The sequence below is a fragment of the Lepidochelys olivacea genome (genome assembly GCF_965140295.1).
Source record: "Lepidochelys olivacea isolate rLepOli2 genome assembly, chromosome: 24".
Taxonomy (NCBI): Eukaryota; Metazoa; Chordata; order Testudines; family Cheloniidae; genus Lepidochelys; species Lepidochelys olivacea.
The window spans coordinates 16,271,974-16,284,264 of NC_140434.1; the positions used below are offsets into that span (position 1 = coordinate 16,271,974).

Genomic DNA, 12,291 nt, shown 5'->3' on the forward strand with positions numbered 1-12,291 from the left:
AAAGATAGCTACAGCACTCAACCCAAGGCTTAAGAATCAGAAGTGCCTTCCAAAATCTGAGCGGGACAAGGTGTGGAACATGTAGCTCTTTTAAGACTTCTGACAACACTCCAATGTGGAAGCTACAGAACCGGAACCACCCAAAAGGAAAATCAACCTTCTGTTGGTGGCATGTGATTCAGGTGATGAAAATGAACATGTGTTAGTCTGCACATTGCTTTGGATCATTATGGAGCAGAACCAGTCATTAGCATGGAAGCATGTCCTCTGTAATGATTATATAAAACAGGTGGACAGCAAAGTAATTTTGAGTACTCACCTGAGGAAGTCTTTCTCCAGCTGGACGTTTTAGAAACACCTGTAAGGAAATAGAGCAGGATCAAGAAACTCCTTCTCCAATATCATTTCAAGGTTGTTGATTCCTCACAATGGCAATAGCGTTATCAGAAAGCTCTACACTAGGAATGCTTTGCCAATACAGTTCTACCAGTACACTCGTGTGCTTTTGCTGGTATGGCATATTCTCCTCGAAAGGGAAATGAGGCCATGTCTACACTACAGAGCCTATGCCTGCATAGTCCCTAGAGTAAGGCTGCATATGTTGACTTAAGGACTTGTTCCGCCATAATAAGACCACCTCCCCACTTGATGTTCAGGAAGCTGAGAGACTCACCCTTGTGTCGGTCTAGTTGCCTCTATCCTGGGGATTTTTCAGCATAGCGTTTTTCACACTGCTGGCTGATATAGTGACACTGGCCGAACACTGAATTGTACACCAGGCCCAGCAATACCAGCAAAAGCAGTTTTGCTGGTTATAACTGCAGTTACAATAGTCAGGCCTGACCAACCTGATTGCCTTCTATGATGAGATAACTGGCTCTGTGGATATGCGGAAAGCAGTGGACATGATATATCTTGACTTTAGCAAAGCTTTTGCTACGGTCTCCCACAGTATTCTTGCTAGCAAGTTAAAGAGTTACGGATAGGATGAATGGACTATAAGGTGGATAGAAAGCTGGCTAGATAGTCGGGCTCAACAGGTAGTGATCAAAGACTGGATGTCTAGTTGGCAGCCGGTATCAAGCAGAGTGTCCCAGGGGCCGGTCCTGGGGCCTGTTTTGTTCCATGTCTTTGTTAATGATCGGGATATGGGATGGATTGCACCCTCCGCAAGTTCAGAGATGACACTAAGCTGCGGGGAGAGGTAGATATGCTGGAGGGTAGGGATAGGGTCCAGAGGGACCTAGACAAATTGGAGGATTCTGCCAAAAGAAATCTGATGAGGTTCAAGAAGGACCAGTGCAGAGTCCTGCCCTTTGGACGGAAGAATCCCATGCATTGCTACTGCCTGGGGACTGACAGGCTAAGTAGCAGTTCTGCAGAAAAGGACCTGGGGATTGCAGTGGATGAGAAGCTGGCTATGAGTCAGCTGTGTGCCCTTGTTGCCAAGAAGGCTAACAGCATCTTGGGCTGCATTAGTAGGAGCATTGCCAGCAGATTGAGGGAAGTGATTATTCCCCTCTATTCAGCACTGGTGAGGCCACATCTGGAGTATTGCGTCCAGTTTTGGGGCCCCCACTACAGAAAGGATGTAGACAAATTGGAGAGACTACAGCGGAGAGCAATGAAAATGATTAGGGGGCTGGGGCAGGGGATTTAAGAGGAGAGGCTGAGGGAACTGGGCTTGTTTAGTCTGCAGAAGAGAAGAGTGAGGGGGGATTTGATAGCAGCCTTCAACTACCTGAAGGGGAGTTCCAAAGACGATGGAGCTCGGCTCTTCTCATTGATGGCAGACGGCAGAACAAGGAGGAATGGTCTCAAGTTGCAGTGGGGGAGGTCTAGGTTGGATATTAGCAAACACTTTTTCACTAGGAGGGTGGTGAAGCACTGGAATGGGCTCCCTAGGGAGGTGGTGGAATCTCCATCCTTAGAGGTTTTTAAGGCCCGGCTTGACAAAGCCCTGGGTGGGATGATTTAGTTGGGGATTGGTCCAGCTTTGAGCAGGGGGTTGGACTAGATGACCTTCTGAGGTCTCTTCCAAACCTAATCCTCTATGATTTTATGACTTTTGCCAGTGCAGCTATGTCGTAAGGAATCAAACGTCTTCACACCCCATACAGATCGAGCTATGCCAGCCGAAGTCCGTATTGTAGACATGGCCCCAGACAGCTCTGCCATGGGAAACTGTCCCCCTATCCTTGCTTCTCAGGGCGGAGATTAACCTGGAATATGGGAGCTTCCTTTCGTGACTCTGATCCCTCAAGATAAGAATTAGAGATGATCAACATTTTTCGTAATGAATTTTTGCAAGCAAATTGTCACTTTTTTACCAGAAAATTAATCACTTCTTTTTTGACAAAATCAGAAATGAGAAACTTTTCATTTTTTCATTTTCTTTCCCCCCTTTCTTCTTTGATGGAGCTCTTTGAAAAATCATAAGTTTGTTTGTGGCAAATTTCCAAGAAAAATAGCATTGGAACACTATTTGCAAATAGGACTCTGGGGAATCAACAAAATTCAAAACATTTTTAGTTCTATTTTTCATAGTTTTCATTGGAAAAAAAATCTTTCTTGAGCGGCAACAGCTAATTTAGATCCTATCATTTTATATTATAGTTGGGATTTTGTTTTCCCATGTGCATTACTTTGCATTTATCAACAATGAAGTTCATCTGCCATTTTGTTGCCCAGTCACCCAGTTTTTGGGAGATCCCTTTGTAACTCTTCGCAGTCTGCTTTGGACTTACAAAACTGCTCAAGATATTTATCATCTGCAAATTTTGCCACCTCACTGTTTATCCCTTTTTCCAGATTGTTTATGAATATGGTGAGTAGTACTGGTCCAAGTACACATCCCTGCAGGATACCACTCTTGACTGAAAATTGACCCTTTATTCCTACCCGTTGTTTCCTATCTTTTAACCAGTTGCTGATCCATGAGAGGACCTTCCCTCTTATCCCATGACATCTTACTTTGCTTAAGAACCTTCGATGAGGGAGCTTGTCAAAGACTTTCTGGAAATCTAAGTACACTATATCCACTGGATTCCCCCTTGTCCACGTGCTTGTTGACCCCCCTCAAAGAATTCTAGTAGATGGGTAAGGCATGATTGCTCTTTACAAAAACCATGTGGACTCTTCCCCCAACAAATTGTGTTCATCTAGGTGTCCGGTAATTCTGTTCTTTACTACAGTTTCAACCAGCTTGCCCGGCACTCAAGTTAGGCTTACCAGCCTATAATTACCGGGATCACCTCTCGAGTCTTTTTTAAAAATTGGTGTCACGTTAGCAATGCTCCAGTCATCTGGTACAGAAGGTGATTGAAATGATAGGTTACGTACCACACTTAGTAGTTCTGCAATTTCACATTTGAGTTCCAAGAGAACACTTGAGTGAATGCCATCTGGTCCTGGGGACTTATTACTCTTTAATTTTGCAATCTGTTCCAAAAGCTCCTCTAATGATACCTCAATCTGGGACAGTTCCTCAGATTTGTCACCTAAAAAGAATGGCTCTGGTTTGGGAATCTCCCTCACGTCCTCAGCCGTGAAGACCGACGCAAAGAATTTATTTCGTTTCTCCGCAATGGCTTTATCGTCCTTGAGTGCTCCTTTAGCATCTCAATCGTCCAGTGGCACCACCGGTTGTTTAGCAGCTTCCTGCTTCTGATCTACTTCAAAACATTTGGCTCTTACTTTTTGAGTCTTTTGCTAGTTGTTCTTCAAATTCTTTTTTGACCTTCCTAATTGTATTTTTACACTTCACTTGCCAGAGTTTATTCTCCTTTCCATTTTCCTCTGTAGGATTTAACTTCCACATTTAAAGGATGCCTTTTGCCTCTCAGTGCTTTTTTTACTTTGTTTAGCCATGGTGGAACTTTTAGGGTTCTCTAATTATGTTTTTTAATTTGGGGGATGTATTTAAGTTGAGCCTCCATTATGGTGTCTTTAAAAAGTTTCCATGCAGCTTGGGGGGATTTCACATTTGGCACTGTACCTTTTAATTTCTGTTTAATTGACTTCCTCATTTTTGTGTTCTTCCCCTTTCTGAAATTAAACGCAGCTATGGTGGGCTGCTGTGGTTTTTCTCCCACCCGAGGGATGTTACATTTAATTATATTATGCTCACGATTACCAAGCAATCCAGCTATATTCACTTCTTGGACCAGATCCTGGGTTCCACTTAGTACTCAATCAAAGATTGCCTCTCCTCTTGGGGGTCCCAGGACTAGCTTCTCCAAGAAGCAGTCATTTAAGGTGTCAAGAAACTGTATATCTTCATCCCGTCCTAAGATGACATGTACCCAGTCAATATGGGGATTGTTGAAATCCCCCATCATTATTGAGTTGTTTTTTTTGTTTTGTTTTGTTTTGTTTTATAGCCTCTCTAATCTCGCTGAGAATTTCACAGTCTCTTTTACCATCCTGGTCAGGTGGTGGGTTGTCTATGGAATTACTATCCATAGAGATTCTATGGTACAGTTTGGTTCATTTAAGATTTTTATTTCATTTGCTCCTGGTTTTTTTCACATCTAGTGCCACTCCCCCACCAGTCTGACCTGTTCTGTCCTTCCAATGTAAAGAAATCGTATTTTTCAATTCACCTCATACAAGTACTGTCATGCAATCTCTTTCATGTGAAAGTGAAACTTTCAAAGGTAGATTTTATTTTAAAATAACTGCACTCAAAAACAAAACCATGTAAAACTGTAGAGCCTACAATTCCACTCAATCCTACTTCTTGTTCAGCCAATTTCGAAGACAAAGAAGTTTGTTTTCATTTACAGGAGATAATGCTGCCCGCTTCTCACTTTCAGGTGACATTGTAAATAAAAAGAGGCATTCGCATGGCACTTTTGCAGCCGGCATTGCAAGGTATTTACGTGCCAGATATGCTAAACATTCGTATGGCCCTTCATGCTTTGGCCACCATTCCAGAGGATATGCTTCCATTCTCGTGACACTTCTTCTTCAAAAAAAAAAAAAAAAAAAAAGAAAATGCGCTAATTGAATTTCTGACTGAACTCCTTGTGCGAGATTGTATGTCTCTTGCTCTGTGTTTTACCCGCATTCTGCCACATATATTTCATGTTATAGCAGTCTCGGATGATGACCCAGAACATGTTGTTTATTTTAAGAACACTTTCGCTGCAGATTTGACAAAATGCAAAGAAGGTACCAATGTGAGATTTCTAAAGATAGCTACAGCACTCAACCCAAGGCTTAAGAATCTGAAGTGCCTTCCAAAATCTGAGAGGGACAAGGTGTGGAACATGTTGCTCTTTTAAGACTTTTGACAACACTCCAATGTGGAAACTACAGAACCCGAACCACCCAAAAGGAAAATCAACCTTCTGTTGGTGGCATGTGATTCAGGTGATGAAAATGAACATGTGTTAGTCTGCACATTGCTTTGGATCATTATCGAGCAGAACCAGTCATTTGCATGGAAGCATGTCCTTTGTCATGATTATATAAAACAGGTGGACAGCAAAGTAATTTTGAGTACTCACCGGAGCAAAACCTCCTCCAGCTGGACGTTTTAGAAACACCTGTAAGGAAATAGAGCAGGATCAAGAAACTCCTTCTCCAATATCATTTCAAGGTTGTTGATTCCTCACAATGGCAATAGCGTTATCAGAAAGCTCTACACTAGGAATGCTTTGCCAGTACAGTTCTACCAGTACACTCGTGTGCTTTTGCTGGTATGGCATATTCTCCTCGAAAGGGAAATGAGGCCATGTCTACACTACAGAGCCTATGCCTGCATAGTCCCTAGAGTAAGGCTGCATATGTTTACTTAAGGACTTGTTCCGACATAATAAGACCACCTCCCCACTTGATGTTCAGGAAGCTGAGAGACTCACCCTTCTGTCGGTCTAGTTGCCTCTATCCTGGGGATTTTTCAGCATAGCGTTTTTCACACTGCTGGCTGATATAGCGACACTGGCCGAACACTGAATTGTACACCAGGCCCAGCAATACCAGCAAAAGCAGTTTTGCTGGTTATAACTGCAGTTACAATAGTCAGGCCTGACCAACCTGATTGCCTTCTATGATGAGATAACTGGCTCTGTGGATATGCGGAAAGCAGTGGACATGATATATCTTGACTTTAGCAAAGCTTTTGCTACGGTCTCCCACAGTATTCCTGCTAGCAAGTTAAAGAGTTACGGATAGGATGAATGGACTATAAGGTGGATAGAAAGCTGGCTAGATAGTCGGGCTCAACGGGTAGTGATCAACGACTGGATGTCTAGTTGGCAGCCGGTATCAAGCAGAGTGTCCCAGGGGCCGGTCCTGGGGCCTGTTTTGTTCCATGTCTTTGTTAATGATCTGGATATGGGATGGATTGCACCCTCTGCAAGTTCAGAGGTGACACTAAGCTGCGGGGAGAGGTAGATATGCTGGAGGGTAGGGATAGGGTCCAGAGTGACCTAGACAAATTGGAGGATTGTGCCAAAAGAAATCTGATGAGGTGCAACAAGGACCAGTGCAGAGTCCTGCACTTTGGACGGAAGAATCCCATGCACCGCTACTGCCTGGGGACTGACAGGCTAAGTAGCAGTTCTGCAGAAAAGGACCTGGGGATTGCAGTGGATGAGAAGCTGGCTATGAGTCAGCAGGGTGCCCTTGTTGCCAAGAAGGCTAACAGCATCTTGGGCTGCATTAGTAGGAACACTGCCAGCAGATTGAGGGAAGTGATTATTCCCCTCTATTCAGCACTGGTGAGGCCACATCTGGAGTATTGCGTCCAGTGTTGGGGCCCCCACTACAGAAAGGATGTAGACAAATTGGAGAGACTACAGTGGAGAGCAATGAAAATGATTAGGGGGCTGGGGCAGGGGATTTAAGAGGAGAGGCTGAGGGAACTGGGCTTGTTTAGTCTGCAGAAGAGAAGAGTGAGGGGGGATTTGATAGCAGCCTTCAACTACCTGAAAGGGGGTTCCAAAGAGGATGGAGCTCGGCTATTCTCATTGATGGAACACGACAGAACAAGGAGGAATGGTCTCAAGTTGCAGTGGGGGAGGTCTAGGTGGGATATTAGGAAACACTATTTCACTAGGAGGGTGGTGAAGCACTGGAATGGGCTCCCTAGGGAGGTGGTGGAATCTCCATCCTTAGAGGTTTTTAAGGCCCGGCTTGACAAAGCCCTGGCTGTGTTGGATCATACTAAAGAAGTTCTGTATTAAAATCACAAATGAGTTTGATTCCCCAGAGTTTAAATTCCAGGGTATTACTAATTAAGAGGTCTCTTGGTTTTTGGTGCTGTTTCTCTCCCTCTATGTGTGAAACTTGAAAGCTGCTAATTGTTTAGTGCATTCTAAGACACAGTCTGTTCTCAAAGCAATTCACAGAGAGAGAGACTCAAAGCAATACTCTGTAACAACAGAAACAGCACCCAGAGACTCCCCGCCCTTTTGTTGTATTAACAATTGTGATTAAAATAGAGATAGAGGATGTATGTGGATGGATGCTTGGTGTGGATAATAACTGAATGATCAGGGAGGTGCCAGGCTAAGAATCCAGTGTCCATCGGCTGAAGAAGGCGTCAAGTGGAAATAACCAGAGGACCCCCCCCCCCCGGAGGGCAGACTGGAATCCACCCAACAGCCTCAAGGATGGGAGAACCAAAGAACAAGATAACATCTTGGAGCCGTCAGGAATGTGCTATCTGCTGATTGATTCAGCAACAGCATGATGAAGCAATTCCCATAGACTGGCATAGGAAGAAATTCCTATAAAAATAGACTCTAAAAAGTGAGAACTTTGGGGTCTGATTCTGCAAACCAACTTCCAGGAGCATCAGATGAGCATCTGACAGGCCCTGCTCCCTCCTCATGTCCAGGCCACCTGGCCAGTGGCTTGGCATGAGCAACTCTAAGGCTGGTAACTATGATAACAACCTTGCAGAACCTGTGTGTGTGGGTGTGTATGTGTGTGTGTTTGTATGAATGAATGTGTGAATAAATATGAGATTGAATGGAATGTTATAGCTATAACTAACTGCTTACTATGATTCTTTCTGTATTCACAATAAATGTGGTATTTTGCCTTTTTCCCTTTAATAAGATCCTGCTGGTTTTTATTTTATTGGTATAACAGCTGGGATGATTTAGCTGGGGATTGGTCCAGCTTTGAGCAGGGGGTTGGACTAGATGACCTTCTGAGGTCTCTTCCAAACCTAATCTTCTATGATTTTATGACTTTTGCCAGTGCAGCTATGTCGTAAGGAATCAAACGTCTTCACACCCCATACAGATCGAGCTATGCCAGCCGAAGTCCGTATTGTAGACAAGGCCCCAGACAGCTCTGCCATGGGAAACCGTCCCCCTATCCTTGCTTCTCAGGGGGGAGATTAACCTGGAATATGGGAGCTCCCTTTCATGACTCTGATCCATCAAGATAAGAATTAGAGATGATCAACATTTTTCGTAATGAATTTTTGCAAGCAAATTGTCACTTTTTTACCAGAAAATTAATCACTTCTTTTTTGACAAAATCAGAAATGAAAAAGTTTTCATTTTTTCATTTTCTTTCCCCCCTTTCTTCTTTGATGGAGCTCTTTGAAAAATTATAAGTTTGTTTGTGGCAAATTTCCAAGAAAAATAGCATTGGAACTCTATTTGCAAATAGGACTCTGGGGAATCAACAAAATTCAAAACATTTTTAGTTCCATTTTTCATAATTTTCATTGGAAAAAAAATCTTTCTTGAGTGGCAACAGCTAATTTAGATCCTATCATTTTATATTATAGTTGGGATTTTGTTTTCCCATGTGCATTACTTCGCATTTATCAACAATGAAGTTCATCTGCCATTTTGTTGCCCAGTCACCCTGTTTTTGTGGGATCCCTTTGTAACTCTTCGCAGTCTGCTTTGGACTTACAAAACTGCTCAAGATATTTATCATCTGCAAATTTTGCCACCTCACTGTTTATCCCTTTTTCCAGATTGTTTATGAATATGGTGAGCAGTACTGGTCCAAGTACACATCCCTGCAGGACACCACTCTTGACTGAAAATTGACCCTTTATTCCTACCCGTTGTTTCCTATCTTTTAACCAGTTGCTGATCTATGAGAGGACCTTCCCTCTTATCCCATGACAGCTTACTTTGCTTAAGAACTTTCGATGAGGGAGTTTGTCAAAGACTTTCTGGAAATCTAAGTACACTATATCCACTGGATTCCCCCTTATCCACGTGCTTGTTGACCCCCCTCAAAGAATTCTAGTAGATGGGTAAGGCATGATTGCTCTTTACAAAAACCATGTGGACTCTTCCCCCAACAAATTGTGTTCATCTAGGTGTCTGGTAATTCTGTTCTTTACTATAGTTTCAACCAGCTTGCCGGCACTCAAGTTAGGCTCACCTCTCGAGTCTTTTTTTAAAAATTGGTGTCACGTTAGCTATCCTCCAGTCATCTGGTACAGAAGGTGATTTAAATGATAGGTTACATACCACATTTAGTAGTTCTGCAATTTCACATTTGAGTTCCACGAGAACACTTGAGTGAATGCCATCTGGTCCTGGGGACTTATTACTGTTTAATTTTGCAATCTGTTCCAAAACCTCCTCCAATGATACCTCAATCTGGGACAGTTCCTAAGATTTGTCACCTAAAAAGAATGGCTCTGGTTTGGGAATCTCCCTCACGTCCTCAGCCGTGAAGACCGACGCAAAGAATTTATTTCGTTTCTCCGCAATGGCTTTATCGTCCTTGAGTGCTCCTTTAGCATCTCAATCGTCCAGTGGCACCACTGGTTGTTTAGCAGGCTTCCTGCTTCTGATCTACTTCAAAACATTTGGCTCTTACTTTTTGAGTCTTTTGCTAGTTCTTCAAATTCTTTTTTGACCTTCCTAATTGTATTTTTACATTTCACTTGCCAGAGTTTATTCTCCTTTCTATTTTCCTCAGTAGGATTTAACTTCCACTTTTTAAAGGATGCCTTTTGCCTCTCAGTGCTTCTTTTACTTTGTTTAGCCATGGTGGCACTTTTAGGGTTCTCTAATTATGTTTTTTAATTTGGGGGATACATTTAAGTTGAGCCTCCATTATGGTGTCTTTACAAAGTTTCCATGCAGCTTGGGGGGATTTCACATTTGGCACTGTACCTTTTAATTTCTGTTTAATTAACTTCCTCATTTTTGTGTTGTTCCCCTTTCTGAAATTAAATGCAGCTATGGTGGGCTGCTGTGGTTTTTCTCCCACCAGAGGGATGTTAAATGTAATCATATTATGCTCACGATTACCAAGCAATCCAGCTATATTCACTTCTTGGACCAGATCCTGGGATCCACTTAGTACTAAATCAAAGATTGCCTCTCCTTTTGGGGGTCCCAGGACTAGCTTCTCCAAGAAGCAGTCATTTAAGGTGTCAAGAAACTTTATATCTGCATCCCGTCCTACGATGACATGAACCCAGTCAATATGGGGATTGTTGAAATCCCCCATCATTATTGAGTTGTTGTGTTGTTTTTGTTTTGTTTTATAGCCTCTCTAATCTCTCTGAGCATTTCACAGTCACTATCACCATCCTGGTCAGATGGTGGGTTGTCTATGGAATTACTATCCATAGAGACTCTATGGTACAGTTTGGTTCATTTAAGATTTTTATTTCATTTGACTCTGGTTTTTTTCACCTCTAGTGCCACTCCCCCACCTGTCCGACCTGTTCTGTCCTTCCAATGTAAAGAAATAGTATTTTTCAATTCACTTCATACAAGTACTGTCATGCAATCTCTTTCATGTGAACGTGAAATTTTCAAAGGTAGATTTTATTTTAAAATAACTGCACTCAAAAACAAAACCATGTAAAACTTTAGAGCCTACAATTCCACTCAATCCTACTTCTTGTTCAGCCAATTTCGAAGACAAAGAAGTTTGTTTTCATTTACAGGAGATAATGCTGCCCGCTTCTCACTTTCAGGTGATATTGTAAATAAGAAGAGGCATTCGCATGGCACTTTTGTAGCCGGCATTGCAAGGTATTTACGTGCCAGATATGCTAAACATTCGTATGGCCCTTCATGCCTTGGCCACCATTCCAGAGGATATGCCTCCATGCTCGTGACACTTCTTCTTCTTCAAAAAAAAATGCGCTAATTGAATTTCTGATTGAACTCCTTGTGCGAGATTGTATGTCTCTTGCTCTGTGTTTTACCTGCATTCTGCCACATATATTTCATGTTATAGCAGTCTCGGATGATGACATGTTGTTCATTTCAAGAACACTTTCGCTGCAGATTTGACAAAATGCAAAGAAGGTACCAATGTGAGATTTCTAAAGATAGCTAGAGCACTCAACCCAAGGCTTAAGAATCTGAAGTGCCTTCCAAAATCTGAGAGGGACAAGGTGTGGAACATGTTGCTCTTTTAAGACTTCTGTCATAAATATAAAGGGAAGGGTAAACCCCTTTGATATCTCTCCTGGCCAGGGGAAAGCTCCTCTCACCTGTAAAGGGTTAAGAAGCTAAAGGTAACCTCGCTGGCAGCTGACCAAAATGACCAATGAGGAGACAAGATACTTTCAAAAGCTGGGAGGAGGGAGAGAAACAAAGGGTCTGTGTGTCTATCTATATGCTGGTTTCTGCCGGGGATAGACCAGGAATGGAGTCTTAGAACTTTTAGTAAGTAATCTAGCTAGGTATGTGTTAGATTATGATTTCTTTAAATGGCTGAGAAAAGAATTGTGCTGAATAGAATAACTATTTCTGTCTGTGTATCTTTTTTGTAACTTAAGGTTTTGCCTAGAGGGGTTCTCTATGTTTTTGAATCAAATTACCCTGTAAGATATCTACCATCCTGATTTTACAGTGGGGATTTCTTCATTTCTATTTACTTCTATTTTTATTAAAAGTCTTCTTGTAAGAAAACGGAATGCTTTTTCATTGTTCTCAGATCCAAGGGTTTGGGTCTGTGGTCACCTATGCAAATTGGTGAGGCTTTTTATCCTACATTTCCCAGGAAAGGGGGGGGGTGCAAGTGTTGGGAGGATTGTTCATTGTCCTTAAGATCCAAGGGTCTGGGTCTGTAGTCACCTAGGCAAATTGGTGAGGCTTTTTACCAAACCTTGTCCAGGAAGTGGGGTGCAAGGTTTTGGGAAGTATTTTGGGGGGAAAGACGCATCCAAACAGCTCTTCCCCAGTAACCAGTATTAGTTTGGTGGTGGTAGCGGCCAATCCAAGGACGACGGGTGGAATATTTTGTACCTTGGGGAAGTTTTGACCTAAGCTGGTAAAGATAAGCTTAGGAGGTTTTTCATGCAGGTCCCCACATCTGTACCCTAGA

General features: G+C 42.6%; 1 protein-coding gene across 1 annotated transcript in view; it reads right to left on the reverse strand.

Annotated features, from left to right (window-relative positions):
• LOC311512789 (uncharacterized protein) overlaps positions 1-12,291 on the reverse strand; it is a 51,130-nt gene that overhangs the window by 11,599 nt on the left and 27,240 nt on the right. Inside the window, exons 5-6 of the mRNA XM_084614158.1 lie at positions 5,514-5,552; positions 320-358 (exon numbers count right to left, since the gene is read on the reverse strand). Of these exons, the coding sequence (XP_084470284.1) occupies positions 320-358; positions 5,514-5,552 (78 nt within the window). The remainder of the gene's footprint in view (positions 1-319; positions 359-5,513; positions 5,553-12,291) is intronic.